Source organism: Canis aureus, chromosome 18, assembly GCF_053574225.1.
Source record: "Canis aureus isolate CA01 chromosome 18, VMU_Caureus_v.1.0, whole genome shotgun sequence".
NCBI classification, from domain to species: domain Eukaryota; kingdom Metazoa; phylum Chordata; class Mammalia; order Carnivora; family Canidae; genus Canis; species Canis aureus.
In genome coordinates, this window is record NC_135628.1 from 39,737,433 (window position 1) to 39,752,824 (window position 15,392).

Genomic DNA, 15,392 nt, shown 5'->3' on the forward strand with positions numbered 1-15,392 from the left:
TTAGCTAAGTTAGGAAAGAAGCTTTAGAGAAAGGCTTGTTCAATTCCTGATGGGTGAAAGAAGGTGGATCCTGGGGAATTTTGAACATGAGCTCCTGAACCAATGTTTTAGGTAATGTGTTTCAGCTCTGGCTCTTTTCTGTAGCTTGTTAATAAGCAGATAGCCTGGGCAAGTCATTTTTAAGTCATATAACTTTAAAACCTACTTATTCACAATTATTGGACCTAAACTACGTTAGGATCACTTTATGTGAAGGTCACTATCCTTGGAGTACTTGGAGACATCCTTGGAGTACTTGGAGTACTTTAGTACATCCTAAAGTATGTTGCCTCTCTAAATATTTGATTGCTCGAAGTTTTTTTAAAGAGTATATGCATCACTTCCCACAGTAAAATTATTTATGCCGCATCAGAAGTGTTAACAACGAACATAATCATTACATAACATTTGACAAGAGGAATTTAGGTGACAAAATTGTGAGCGGGAAGAAGAAATCAAGCTTATAGTAGCATCAGGTCACTGAGCAGAAACAGTGATGGAAGCCACGTTTCAGGTTCTTTTTTTTTTTTTTTTTTTTTTTTTTTTTTTTTTTTTTTTTAAAGATTTTATTTATTTATTCATGATAGTCACACAGAGGGAGACAGAGAGGCAGAGACACAGGCAGAGGGAGAAGCAGGCTCCATGCATCGGGAGCCCGACGTGGGATTCGATCCGGGGTCTCCAGGATCATGCCCCGGGCCAAAGGCAGGCGCCAAACCGCTGCGCCACCCAGGGATCCCTACGTTTCAGGTTCTTTGCAGACTCTCCAACCCATATCAGAGAGGAGGTATTAGAGGAAAAAAACCTGTAATTTTACTTTGAGCCATGAGGAGTGTGTCATATGAAAAATTAGAGCATTTGGAAATGATGATGCTTTGTGTCAATAGAGGCCTGTTCATTTGAGAGGCTTCATGCTTGGGCTTCATGCTGACATAGTTGTAGCTTCCACAGTCCCATGTCCCTTCCTTGTTCCTCTCAGCCCTCCTGGATGCAAAGGTGAATTATGAAGATCTTGAATCAAAGACAGGAATCACAACCGCTAAAACTGTCCTGGAGACACGAGCTTTGATTTACATCGGTAGCGAAAGGGACATCCGACACATGCTTGGGACAGCCTTAAAGGTCTAAAACAAGTTGATCTTGGATGGGAAGGGCATTTGTGTTGCTTTCCTCATAGCAGTCTTGCTACCTGGTCAGAAGAATGCGCACTGTGCCTCTTTTTCAGCAGTGGGGAACTTTTGTGCTACACCCAACCTAGCCTCTGTCTCCGTTCCTTTTGTGACCCATGGTGCTCATTTCCAAAATGATTTGCTAGTGTTGGGGGCAGTCCACACCTGAATGTAAGTGCAGAAACCAGTCCCATCGACAGAGTATGGTGAATGCTGTGCTAGTTATCTAGCCATTGCCATTTAACCAGCACCTGTAACAGGACCGGATTAACCATTTTTCAGTAACAAGTATTTTAGAATTAGAAGGACTCTCCAGCTCCTAAATTTTATTTGGAACCTGCTCTCCTCCTACCACACATGCACAGGAAGGTGCCATCTGCAGGGGTAACCCTAGTGTTTAGAGTTACGTTTGGGGACAGGCCCCAATGGTCTTCAGCCGTCCTCTCTCATAGTCTCCTGCATGCCACGTGCAAGCAACTGGTCGGTCCTGCTGTGCTGCCAGGATATGCAGTGATAAGTAGTGTGTGTGTCTGGCTTCCAGCAGGTCTGCTTTGAATACAGGCTGCACCTCACTAGCTTTGTGATCCCTGGCAGGTTACATAAGCTCCTTCACCCTTTCAGTCTCATTTTGCTCACTTACAGAACTGGCATAATATTACCCTCCTTATATTATGAGGATGGGCCAAAGGGGAGAATTCTTACAAAGCTCTTAGCATAATGCTGGTACCTAGTAAGCACCCTAAATGCTAGTGGATGATAATGTTGATCTCATCATAATTATCATTCTTATTAAAATTTCACTGTACAGATGTGGTGCTGGGTCTCTGCCCTGTAAGTGTGGCAGGCTCTTGTCACCATGCCTTTGCGCCATTCTCTGCCTGGATTAGCTAAATCCTAATTGCACGCAGTCACCAGCTGATGTGTTATTTTCTTATATGCCGTACCACCTCCCCACATTATCCCAGCCAGCAGAAATCTTGCCCTCCTTTGAATTGCCATGGCAATTTGTCTGGACCTTAGCTCTTCTTGTATATTATAATTACCTTCTCCCATGTGCCTTTTTTTTTTTCCTGTTCATAAGGCATGTATTTATTGGACCCAGTAGAAAATCCTTTGCTTGCTGGCTGTGAGGCCGTGTGGAAATGCTGTATAAGCTTGCTAGCTCTATCACAACAGGGTACCACAGACTGGGTGACTTAAACAACATGAATTTATTTTCTCACATTTGTGAAGGCTAGAAGTCCAAGCTGGTGTCAGCGGGGTTGGTTTCTCTCAAGGCCTCTTTCCTTGGCTTGATGATGGCTGCCTTCTCACTGTGTCCGCTCCTGGTCCTTCTCTGTGCACATTTGTGTCCATATCTCAGTTGCCTCTTACTGAGGTAGGACAGCAGTTATATCAGAGTGAGGTCCACCCATATGACCTTGTCTTAGCTTAACTACCTTTGTAAAGGCCCTAACTACAGTCTCCCTCTGAGCTACTGAGGGTTTTTACTTCAGTAGAGGAGTGTTGTTGGAACACAATTCAGCCCTTAACAGTTTCTTTTATCTTTTATGCCTCAATTTTCTCTTATGTAAAATCTGGAAAAAAATCCCTCTGAGAGGGCCGAAGCTAGGTAACGGCATGCACAGCAACACCTCAGTAGCCAATGATGGGTGCTTCATGAATATTTATTACTTCACTCCTATTTCAAGCTCCTTGAGAAGGGGAATGCTTTCTCACTCACCTTGTGTCCTTGGAGTTCTTAGGACAAACTTTGAGCACGATTGCTTATAAATATGCGGTGAATATTTATGATGTGAATGAGTCTGCCGTGAGTACATGTGTTTCTTTTTAGATGGATCCACATGCTTGGTAGCAACTTAAGGTTTCAGTAAGAAGGAGCATGCCAGGAAACCTGTAGACAAGTCAGTGTGCACACAGTAAATATAATGTGCACACAGAGCCAGTTCCAGTATAGAAAATCTTCACCTGTTCTACTTGCCACAGACTCTGGAAAGTCACAGGGAAGTATTTGTTGACAAAATTCCACAGGCACACACAGCAGCGTCTTTACACAGCCAGGTCTCTCAAGTGGTGAGGGCCACAAAGACATCATATACAATAGGTGTTCCTGTTGGCGGTCCTCAGATTCAGCTCTCTTTCATCTCACAGAGGAGGGACAGCGGTGAGGCACTGTGAATGGACAATAGGCCGGGAGTCGGGGGAGCAACAGCCAGCGTGCCGCTCAGTGATCAAGTCATGGCGATGCTCATGATAAGCATCGTCTCTTGGTGCCTTGGAGTCTCTCATTTCCTTCTAGCTTAACTCCAAAGGACTGATTCATCTTCAGAACCTCTGTAATGTGCCACTTTGAGTCTGTAAGCTCTTTCTTTCTGAGCCCACCAGAGGCAAGGAACACATCACTTCTTCTCAGTATCCCTACACTTTCTTTCCACTGTGCCTGTTCCCTGCAGCCATCTGAAGTGGATTTGACTTTTGCATCGTCCTTAGTGATTAGAATTCACTCTGCCGTGCTAAAAGAATTGGTATCTATTGATTGGCTTGGAGTCAGAGAATTGAGTATTAAGTTCTTATTTTGTGTATAACGTGAACTCTTACAAGTATGGAGGATACAGATAAGAGATAGGAGAACAGATAAGACAGCAATTCTGTACCTAACAATTGTACCTTTAACAATGGCACCACTTGGATATGTATAAAAAGTTTGTTGTGAGGTCACATGTAAAACATAAAATTTGCTCTCTGAAAGAAAGTGGAGAACTGGAATTAGAAATCATAGCTATAAGTAAACCTGTCAAGCAGCCTCTCAGAATTCAAAGGGATCGTGGAGGTGACACAGTGAAGTGATTCTCAACTCTCACTGCACATCTTTATCACATAGGAACAGTTTTTGAAAGGGCAGTTGCAGAATTTCTTATTTGTCTAGAATAGGATTTCTAAGTCACTACTTTTCAAAACTCTGCGAGTGACTGTAACATGCAGCCAGGGAGGAGACCCACACATTAGGAGACCTGAAGAGAAACGTGTTTGGAGTCACTACTGTATTTCAAGCACCGTGCTGGCTGCGGTCCATTCGTCATCTCTTTGAGCCTCCTATTAAGTGAGGTGGTTTGATGACTAGGGACTGGGGCTCAGTCTGCACAGGGGATGCACAGCTGCCTCCCCACCCACTGTTGGTAGTGTCTGATGAGTATGCTTTGCGTTCCTGTGCTGTTCTTTTTTTTTTTTTTTTTTTTTAATTTTTATTTATTTATGATAGTCACAGAGAGAGAGAGAGAGGCAGAGACATAGGCAGAGGGAGAAGCAGGCTCCATGCACCGGGAGCCCGACGTGGGATTCGATCCCGGGTCTCCAGGATCGCGCCCTGGGCCAAAGGCAGGCGCCAAACCGCTGCACCACCCAGGGATCCCCCCTGTGCTGTTCTTCAAGATCAATGTACGCAGACTGGTTTCCATCTACCTCTAATAGAGATGGCTCTTACCCACTTTTGAGCTTTTAAAAAATCAGCCTCAGACTGATTCCAACTCAGCAAATCTTCCTCGGCAGTTCTCCGATAAAATGATTTTTTAAATACTTAATTTTTATTCATTTCTGCAACTCAAGAGCTTGGGTCAAGAAGCACCAACACAGTCCTCACCGTGCCATTGGTGCTGTTGCTAAGCCAGATCCATTTCCTCTCTTCCATCGGCCAACCTTAACTCCTTTCATGTCTTGTGGAACAGTTCAGGTGCAAACCCACCCAGTACTGAAGGACCATAGACAGGCTGCAGGTTGGCCTTCCTGCCTACCTGCCAGTCATGGCAGTGTGGGAGCAAAGCATGGCCACAGAGAAGAGGGAGCCACATGTCTGGGTGGACCAGAAGAACACACTGGCCTCTGGCCATGTCCCTTCACGCTCTCCTTCCCACTTTACAAGGGCCTTTCTTGCGCCTTTTCATGACTCCAACCTAGGGTTTTTTTTCTACCAGGATTGTTTGGCCCACCTCCTGACAGTCACCTAGGAGAGCCAAAGGTGATGGGTGAAACCAGGAAATAAAGAGGGGTGGTGAGTGTGACAGTCAAGACACCAGACAGTCCTGCTGCCTTCTAAACAGTTGTTATGTGTGGAGAGAGGGGAAAACTTGGTCTGTTTTTAAGGACAAGTGGGTCTTAAGATACCAAGTTGGTAAAAATTGTAAAGCAGGTTGATTTATAGAGAATTAATGTGTGAACATATTTCTTTGCCTTTTTTGGTTAATATTGGCTATGTATATTAGATAAGTTATGTAGAGGTATTTGTTTTTTCTTTATAGAAGTAATATATGATCTATAGAGAAGAAATAAAAAATATAGCAGAAAAGAAAATAAACCACTTGTAATCCTACCACCTCAACAACACTACACTGGTGTATTCTCTACACAATGGTAAGGGATAATGGGGGGAAAGCTGTACATACATTTAAGCATGAGAGTTTTTGTTTCCCAGTGTATATATTGAACATTTTCCACAATATTTTTATTAGCAGTATAGTATCTCATTGCATGACATACTAAGATTCATATAATTCTTCCTTTTGTGTTGGATATTTACGTTGTGTCTAATTTTTTCCTCCTGGTGTTATAAATTATACTTCCCAGATCATCCTTGTAGCCAGTGTTGATTAGTACTGGCCGTTCTGTGAGGGCACATACATTGGTTAGTGGTATCAGAGGATCTAGCAAGAAGTTTTGGACAATATTCGTCCAAATTAAGCTTGTTGTTACCATGATGGTACCTTCTGAGTTATAAAATAGCAGCACCATGTCTGTGGTCTTATGTGGTAACATCACTCTGTAATAAAGATTTTTAACTATACTCTGCATCAACCTTAGTTTGGATAAAATTTTAGTATATTTGTGACAAGGAATAACAATTTCAAGTACAGTGAGAAACTATGTAATTGCTTATAATAAATATAAGCTTAGCTTCAAAATAACTAGCTTAAAATTTCCCTTATAGGGATCCCTGGGTGGTGCAGCGGTTTGGCGCCTGCCTTTGGCCCAGGGCGCCATCCTGGAGACCCGGGATCGAATCCCACGTCGGGCTCCCGGTGCATGGAGCCTGCTTCTCCCTCTGCCTGTGTCTCTGCCTCTCTCTCTCTCTGTATGACTATCATAAATAAATAAAAATAAATTTAAAAAAAATTTCCCTTATAGTCCACTTTAAAGATTTCCACTGTTGATCTTGATGGTGGGGCACCCAGCCGCTGCTGGAATGAAATAACACACATTGCTCAAAGTTTGGGCCATAATTCATTTAATGCATATTTTTACTACTTGGACATTTATCTTATATGAAAAGAGCAATCTATACACAGGTAATGCATAAATAAAATTATAAGGATATGCAACTCCATAAAATGGTGTTTGATGATGGACCTGATTTTTTAAGGGAAGAAACAATAGCTTTCATCTAAGTTTATATGTTTTCTGGCAATTCTTGAATCACTGCTAGAAGTCCATCATGGGGGGGAGCCTTTGTCCTCGCTGTCTCCTAGTCTGACAAGCAGGTGCCTCTTTATTTGGATATTTTTTAATTTTCATTTTATTGTTGCTTTTGTGCCCTTGGCTTTGAGTCCTGTGACGGCAGCTGTGCTTCAGAGCATCTTTGTCATTCCCATGCAAGGACTTTGGGGAGGCAGGAGACATCTGTCTCTGCCCTTTTCCCTCTTTCAGCCTCTGAGTGAGGGAAATAGGACATTGGTAATCAAAACCTCCTTGGCTGTAACTGTATTTTGATTCAAACTTGTCACTGTCTTGACTGAAACTACAGTCTCTTGAAGATAGAATATTCTGAGCTCTGTGGAGGATGATCCCTCCCCTCTTCCTGACCCTTCCCCTCCTTTGGTCCTAAGTCTTTACTTTTTCTCTCTTTTAGGCAGGAGGCTCCCAGGTGATTTTCACAAATCCTTTGGAAATCGTCAAGATCCGTTTGCAAGTGGCTGGAGAGATCACCACTGGTCCCCGAGTCAGTGCCCTGTCTGTTGTAAGGGACCTGGGGTTCTTTGGGATCTACAAGGTAACTTCCCTTTTAGTTATTTATTTGATTCTGGGTTCACTTACTAAATTATAGAATGGAGTAAACTATGTAAATAAACTTCTCATTATCGGAGAAGGACAAACATTATATGTTCTCATTCATTTGGGGAATATAAATAATAGTGAAAGAGAATAGAAGGGAAGGGAGAAGAAATGGGTAGGAAATATCAGAAAGGGAGACAGAACATAAAGACTCCTAACTCTGGGAAATGAACTAGGGGTGGTGGAAGGGGAGGAGGGGGGGGGGTGAATGGGTGACGGGCACTGAGGGGAGCACTTGACGGGATGAGCACTGGGTGTTATTCTGTATGTTGGCAAATTGAACACCAATAAAAAATAAATTTATTATTAAAAAAACTTTAAAAAAATAAAATAAACTTCTCATTAGCATGAAATTGATTCCTCATGTTCCTCACGTTTAGCAGTACCTAAAGATGTTCTGCTGGGACCCATAGAGTCACCTTCATGGCCATTGTCAGAAAGCCATGCTTGAAATACACTAATCATGGATTAACTGTGATATGAATGATGCCCAGCCGTGTAGTTCTTTGGAGCAACAATGGCTGGAACTTTATTTGGGTTTATTATTAGTACAAAAACCTAATTCTCAGTGCTGCCCTCTGTGAAGGACAGATGCAAGGATCGATACCAGGGTACTGTTTTCTGGATAGACTGAGCTCAGTTCAAGGAAAAGCCTGTACCAGATGGAGAATTTATTTTCTGATCCTGTACATTCTGGCCCTGTCCATATGTATGCTTGTCATAATCATTTTGAATCTTAAACCATTTTTCCTTTTTTAAAAAAATTTTAAACCATTTTTCATTTAGAAAGCAGTTTTCGGGATCCCTGGGTGGCGCAGCGGTTTGGCGCCTGCCTTTGGCCTAGGGCGCGATCCTGGAGACCCAGGATCGATTCCCACGTCGGGCTCCCGGTGCATGGAGCCTGCTTCTCTCTGCCTGTGTCTCTGCCTCTCTTTCTCTCTCTGTGACTATCATAAATAAATAAAAATTAAAAAAAAAAAAAAAAAAAGAAAGCAGTTTTCCAGAATAATTGCAAAACTAACCTTAGAGAAAATTCTGGAAATGTGTTATTTATAGTCCTCTACCAAAAAGTCAAATTGGAATGTGAGAATTAGCTTCATATATGCCCAGCCATAAGGCTTTATCAACCATAAGTTGTTTACCATTTTTCAATAAGAAGGTTAAAAAAATTTTTTTCACAGCCAACTTGACTGTGTAAACAGTTTACTTGACTAAGTAAACCTTTAGAGATAAATAAACCTGAAGTCAGATGTTTACTTAAAATAGGTTTCATTTATTTCCCCATAAATATATAAAATCCCATCATAAGAGTTTTGAATCAGTGTTTTGATCACCGCTTTTTGAATCAGCCATTCACAAGGTCTTGGAGAGTACATTGTGTTCATTTTTATCCCACGCTGGCGAGGTGAAGCACTTTTGGACTCCATGTGCAGTATTGTCCCTGGAAACTATCCCACAGACACTTAACATTAGTACAGTTGTTTCTTTTTTTCCTATTCCCAGTTCATCCTGAAAGGACATCCCTGGTCCCATAATGTAACAACCTATATTGCTTTTGAGAGCAAACTTTAAATGCCTTGTTTTGACATCCAGCACAGCATCTGTGAGATCCTACCCCCAGGAATATTTTTTAACCTTTTTTTTTTAAGTCAAGTTTTTGCAGGCAATCTTGGTAAACATCTAGTGTTAGTAATAATTGAGGTTGTTTCAGAAGAATCTGCCCTTCCCCAGATGCCACTCTGTACTTCTCAAGGTGAAGTGATTGGAAAAGTATCCCATGATCCGAGACTCTGTTAGAATTGAATATAATGCAACACCTTCTTTTCTGGGGTTCATTCCAGGGGGAAGAACTTCCCTTATATTTAAGCAGATGTGGTGTTTAGGAATAAACACGCCGGTTTTTTAAGTAGCACTACAGATTCTCCATGTGTGACTGTGCCTAGAGCACACTGTTAGAGCTGTTTCGGTTCCCAGATTATTATCCAGCTGCACAAGGACTAGCCATATTGTCACGAAGCATAGCATTGATAAATTTGAAGAAAAATCATCTTTTCTAAATTTTTAGGCTCTTTGCAGACTGTAACACAATGAGGCAGCATGTCATTCTGACAAGATGCCAGGCAGTCTTTCAGCGGGCTGTCTGGTGAAAAGCACTTAGGTACTGTGGCAATGACTGCTATCGAAATGTCTCGAAAGATAAAATGGTAAAAACTTGTTTGCTGACACAGAAACGGAGACTGTTAAACTACCTGCAAATGATAGGAGACTGAGAGCCCTTTCCATCTTCACAGCATTTCAAAACCCAAATCCCCTGTAACACCCCTTAGGAGAAGTCAGGCTCCTGCTTTCACGGTTAGAACAGAGGCCGCTGAGGGATGGTATCTGTGCTGACATTGAGGCTCAGAAGTTGCTTTTGAAAGTTCCACTTTTATGCTATGATTGCTTTCCTGAAATGAGCAGGACCGCTCAAGTTTGAGCAAGAGACCTCTCCTATATAAAGTTAGTTTAATTACTAGCCTGGTGGTTTAATCTAGTTCAGAGGCATTCCACAGGGCTTGCTGCCGCCTTACAAAAAGCCTTACAAAACGCCGCTTTTGGTGTATTGGTAATTACCAAGTGAGGTCACTAACACTTTGGGCTTCTGGAAACTTGGTTTCCATACAAGAGACTGACTTGGCAGTCTCCTCCTTTCTGCGGGTCATTGGTGTCATCGGCTGCATTGGCCGAGACTGAGTCTAGACCTCCCTTACTTAGCAGAGTTCACCTCTCTGCTGAGTCTGCGCCTCCTGTATTACCGCCCTGATGGTGTGTGTCCCAGCTCCCAGCCTCAGGTGTTGTTTCTTGGGAATATCTCTCCTCCTCTGGGCTGGCTCACCTCACCCACCCCCACCCCCACCCCACCCCCCATCAGAGGTCATTTAGCAATTCAAGATCCATCCCTGTCAGGCATTTCTGCCTGGTTTAATGTGATTTTGCTTCAGGATAGCGCTTTTCATTGATAAAAGTTTTCTGTTTCTGGTCTTAGTTGAGTAGAAAAATGCAAATGACCTGGAGTGACCTAATACTTTAGAACTTAGTATGTGTCCCTGCAGGTGGATCTTTAAAGAGAGAACTACCATCCCGGCTGACTGGTAATCTGCCTTGTCTTTCCCTTGGGTCTTTTGTTGGCTGTTGTTAACATGACAATATGGGACCCAGGAGGGGAGCTTGCTGAGTGGCTCTGCCTGTGTGATTAGGCCTGCTGTTTAACCTCACCAAAATTGGACTAACCTGTCTTGCTATTTTTCTCCTGAATTGACTTGCAAAATACCCAACTATTCTGTGACTTCTCAGTAAATGGTAATTAGAATATTTGCTTTAGAAATACATTTACACCTGAAAAAAAAAAAAGTGGATGTGGTAAACATTTCACATTCCTGAGGTCAGAAATAGTTTAGAGCAGATATAGTGAACTCTGCAAACAAAGCCCCCCTCTTTTGGTAACATTGAGAGAGACTGAGTCGGTGTGCAGCCCAGGTAGGTGATTGAAGTCAAGGCAGGATAATTGACTGCCACTGAAAGAGCTATTTGAATATAATGTGGCTTTATTTATTTTTTTACACAAAACTTGCAACATGTACTACTTTTCTAAAGAACATATGAGATTGCATTTCCCTATCCCTACATAAATTTTATTTTACTCTGTAAGCCCCTGAAGCATTAGTAAAATAAACTCTGTTACAAAAAAGAAAGTGGTATATGTCTTTTGAATGGTACCTTTTCCATGGGAGCCAACGGAGAGCTTTGATTACACTGTAGGAAGGGAGGGAAACAACATCATTTCACATTAAATGGCAGCACAGCTGATAGAGGCTAAAAAGATGCTTCCTTAATCAGTGGACCAGTTCACGTCTCGTTTTGAGGACAAAAACACAGTCACAGAAATGGTGACAGCCAGGGCAGCAAGCATTGTCAAAAATTGCTTTCAGATTGTGTAATCACAAATTAACGCATTGGCTCTCCCCTGGAAGGTGGTCACTTAGGGACATGGGCTGTATCTAGTGTGTTCTAACCAAAGGCATTTGTTCCATTGCATTTAACAGTGCTCAGATATATGTTTCATCCACATGCATGCATGTCGTGTACGTGTGTTCACTCATGGAGTGTGTATAAGTGAGCCATTGGAGCTAACTTCTGTCCATAAAACCAGAAAGCAAGTAATAATATATTGGATACATTCTTTTTTATTCTGCTAGTAGTCTCAAAGAGATGTTTGTGTGTTTTAAAAGTTAAAATACAAGTTTATGTTTCAAAAAAATAAAATAATTCACAAAGGTATGTGAAAAAGTAAGATTCTCTCTATACGGTTTCCTTTTCTCTCCAGAAGATAATCACTCTTTGTTTCTTATATATCCTTAAGAAAGGAAAGCCTTTCTGTTTACATCAATATTTACCTCTCTTCTCCCTTCCTCTTTTTCTCTCTGTATATCACAAATTGTATCAATATCAATGTTGTGTGTCTGTGTGTTTAACACAAATAGAATATTTCTAAATACACAATAGATCTTTTTTTTTTTAAAGATTTTATTTATTCATCCATGAGAGACACCGAGAGAGGCAGAGACACAGGCAGAGGGAGAAGCAGGCTCCACGCAGGGAGCCTAACGCGGGACCTATCCCTGGTCTCCAGGATTATGCCCTGGGCTGAAGGCAGCACTAAATCACTGAGCCACCGGGCTGCCCACCCAACCACCCCCATTTTTTTTAATTGAACTGTAGTTGGCATACAATGTTACATGAATTTCAAGTGCATACAATATACTTTAAAGCTTTTTCCTCTTTTAATAGCTGTGTAAAATTTTTTTCTTGAGTTTTTCTAAGCAGTTTCCTATTGTTGGGTGTTTGTGTTGTTTCCAGTTTGAGGATATAAGCAATGACAAAGTGAATATCCCTGCAGTATATCTTGACCTACTTTTGTAAGTATATACAAACGATAAATTCATAGCAATGAAGATGTTTAGGTCAAGGGGCATGTGCATTATTTTAGTGTTAATAGATTTTGTCAAGTTATATCAGTTTATCGATTTGAGCTTGAGAACATACGAGTACATAATAATTACTCAATTTAGCAGCTTTTAAAAATTTCTATTTTTATGAGTTCATGGCCCCACCTGAAGAAAACAGTTGTCCTGTCATTACTTGGAGGACAATCGCTTTGTGTGAATTTTCTAACACCAAGGACCATTACATGGTTTTGCAGCCACCATGGTCATAGTTCTCACTCTCTTACTTCTCCCACGTTTTATCTTTGCTCTGGGCCTCTGTAAAAGCCTCCTCATGGGTTTATTCCTTTTGATTCTTGACTCTGCTAAATCTATTGTCCCTAGAGTTGATCTGTTTAAAATGTAAATCAGGGGATCCCTGGGTGGCGCAGCTGTTTGGCGCCTGCCTTTGGCCCAGGGCGCGATCCTGGAGACCCGGGATCAAGTCCCACGTCGGGCTCCCGGTGCATGAAGCCTGCTTCTCCCTCTGCCTGTGTCTCTGCCTCTCTCTCTCTTTCGTGACTATCATAAATAAATAAATAAATAAATAAATAAATAAATAAATAAATAAATAAATAAAATGTAAATCAGATTAGTTGATTGTGAATGCACTCAACACACTTCTAATGAAAGCTGATTGTTCTGATAGGTTAGGATGTGGCTGTGAAGAGTCACATCCCTGCTCAGGGTTTGGTGGGTAGAAAAAGTCAGCCATCAAGAAAATAAATCTGGTGGGAGGTGGGGGGGATGGGCACAGGGGCAAAGGGGAGTGGGAAGTACACCTTCCAGTTACAGAATGAGTCAGCCCCAGGGATAAAAAGCACAGCGTAGGAAATAGAGGTGGTGGTATTTTAACAGTGTTGTCTGGTGACAGCTGGCAGCTACACTTGTAAGCACAACACATAGAGACTTTGAAACTAGTGTAACATTGTGTCAGCTATGCTCAAACAGAGATAACAATAAAAAAACCCAAGTCTGATATCAGGTACTGCTAAGAACCTTGAAGAAAAGGAGGCAGGTGAGAGTGCGTAGAAGGGCCAAGGCAAGATAGGATTGGGAGGGAGGTAGCATTTTAATAGGGTCAACACGGAAGCCTCTCACATGAGATGATACTTGAGCAGAAACAAGAGGAAATGAGAAGTAAGTGTACCGTCAGAAACCATGTCTCCCTGCTGAAAAACCATCCAACAGCTTCCTGCTGCACTTAGGATAGAATCCCTGTGGCCCTATCTATCTCCTCTACCCTCCATTTTGTACCATACTCTGCTAGCTACACTGGCTGCTTTTCTTTCATTCAGATATTCCAAGTTTACCCCCTGTTGCTTTTCTGTCTGCCTAAAGGTTCTTCCCTTCACATCTTAGGTCAGCAGAGGATTGCTCAGAAAGACAGCCAGGTCACTCCCTGTGCCAGGGTCCTCTTCCAGTTCTGTCCAGAGCACCCGGCACCATCTGCTGGTTATATATGTGGGTGTGTGTGTGCGACCTACCTTATTCAATGCTGCTTATAACAGTTTCTGCACATAAACAGACATTTAATAAATATTTGTTGAGCAAATGAATGGCAAGCAAAAGCCAGGTGTCTCCAAGTTATAAATAAGGATATTAGAGCACAGAAAGTCAGTGAATTGGCAAGTAATGACCAAAGATTATGATATTGAATGTAAAGAAAGCAGCTAATTATTCAAGAACTTGCTTTGTCATTTCTGGAGGCATCCATTCCTTCATCCAGCAAGCTCTGCCCTGGACCCTGGGGATATAAACATAAATTTTAAAAAATGAATGGTTTTATAAGAAGTTTACCATCTCATTGGGGCAGTCAGGTAAAAAGATGTTTGGAATACAGCGTGGCTGGGAAGGGCTGTCAGGGGCATAGACAGGGCTCTAGGGGAGGTAGGGGTGACTTGGTGGCAAGGTCAAGAAGGATTTCTGAAGAGGGGGAAGTAGCCTTAAAGGATGAGTCATTATTTACCAGTAGAAGGCAAAGACAAATGGCATGATGAGGTTTGTGTTCGAAGAAGGGTAATTCAGTTTCAGTGTGGACAGTGCTGCATAGGAGGTCCAGACTGAAGGCTGGGTGCTTGTTAGGTGGATCTTGGTGGTGGATTGCAGGGAAGAGGGGTGGAATTAACCTAATGTAGGGTTTGATGTTGGAGAGAGAGGGGATATATGTGGATGAGGGTTTTGTTTTTGTTTTTGTTTTTTTTAATCAGTTTAAAATCTATGTTTGGTTTAAACATGTATTTTGTATCACTTTTTTATCTACAGTGAGAGGGGATACATATATATATTTTAAAGATTTTATTTATTCATTCATCAGAGACACAGAGGGAAACACATAGGCAGAGGGAGAAGCAGGTTCCCTGTGGGGAGCCTGATGCGGGACTGGATCCCAGGACCCCGGGACCATGACCTGAGCCAAAGGCAGACACTCAACCACTGAGCCACCTAGATGCCCCAGAGGGGATATATTTGAAAGATGTTTGATAGTCTCACAAAGTCTTAGAAAGTGTGGCAGGGTGAAAAGTAAAGAAGATTAAAAGGTGGCTCCCAGGTTTTTGGCTTGAGCAACATGGATAGATGGCAATATCATACATTATAGAAATTTTTAATATATAAGAAGCTGCAGAAACTTTATAAGACCATCTACCTGGTGTTACCTTTCTAATTGAGAAGAGAATTTAACTTGATAACTTAGTAGGTAGGGATGAGGTGAAGGCTAACACTGTCTCCTGACTCCTCTGTGTGGCATTTGCCCTAATCTCCGTTTGCCTTACTAAGCGTAGGACCAGAGACTTATTAGAGGGCTGGGACCAGGAATGATCTGCACGCATGAAGCCAGGAGAGGGAGGGAGTAAGATCTCCAAGTTGATGGGGCACCAATGATGGAACTCCGAGATCACCTGCCTTTAGGTGGCAGAAGGAAGAATGAGTAGAAAAACTAGAAGCAGCTGTCAGGTAGAGAAGTAAAATGAACAGTTGTTAAAAGGAGTTAGTGGAGGGATAAAGTACAGGCAGGGGAGGAAGAGGTGAGTAGTATCAAGTGCAGCAGAAACCAACTAGGATA

The 15,392-nt window shown here is 42.1% G+C and overlaps 1 protein-coding gene across 3 annotated transcripts in view; it reads left to right on the top strand.

Annotated features, from left to right (window-relative positions):
- The window catches only part of SLC25A13 (solute carrier family 25 member 13), a 186,207-nt gene that overhangs the window by 143,487 nt on the left and 27,328 nt on the right, over nucleotides 1–15,392 (top strand). For all 3 annotated transcript variants that reach the window (XM_077856830.1, XM_077856831.1, XM_077856832.1), the window contains one exon: nucleotides 7,105–7,245. In XM_077856830.1, the coding sequence (XP_077712956.1) occupies nucleotides 7,105–7,245 (141 nt within the window). The remainder of the gene's footprint in view (nucleotides 1–7,104; nucleotides 7,246–15,392) is intronic.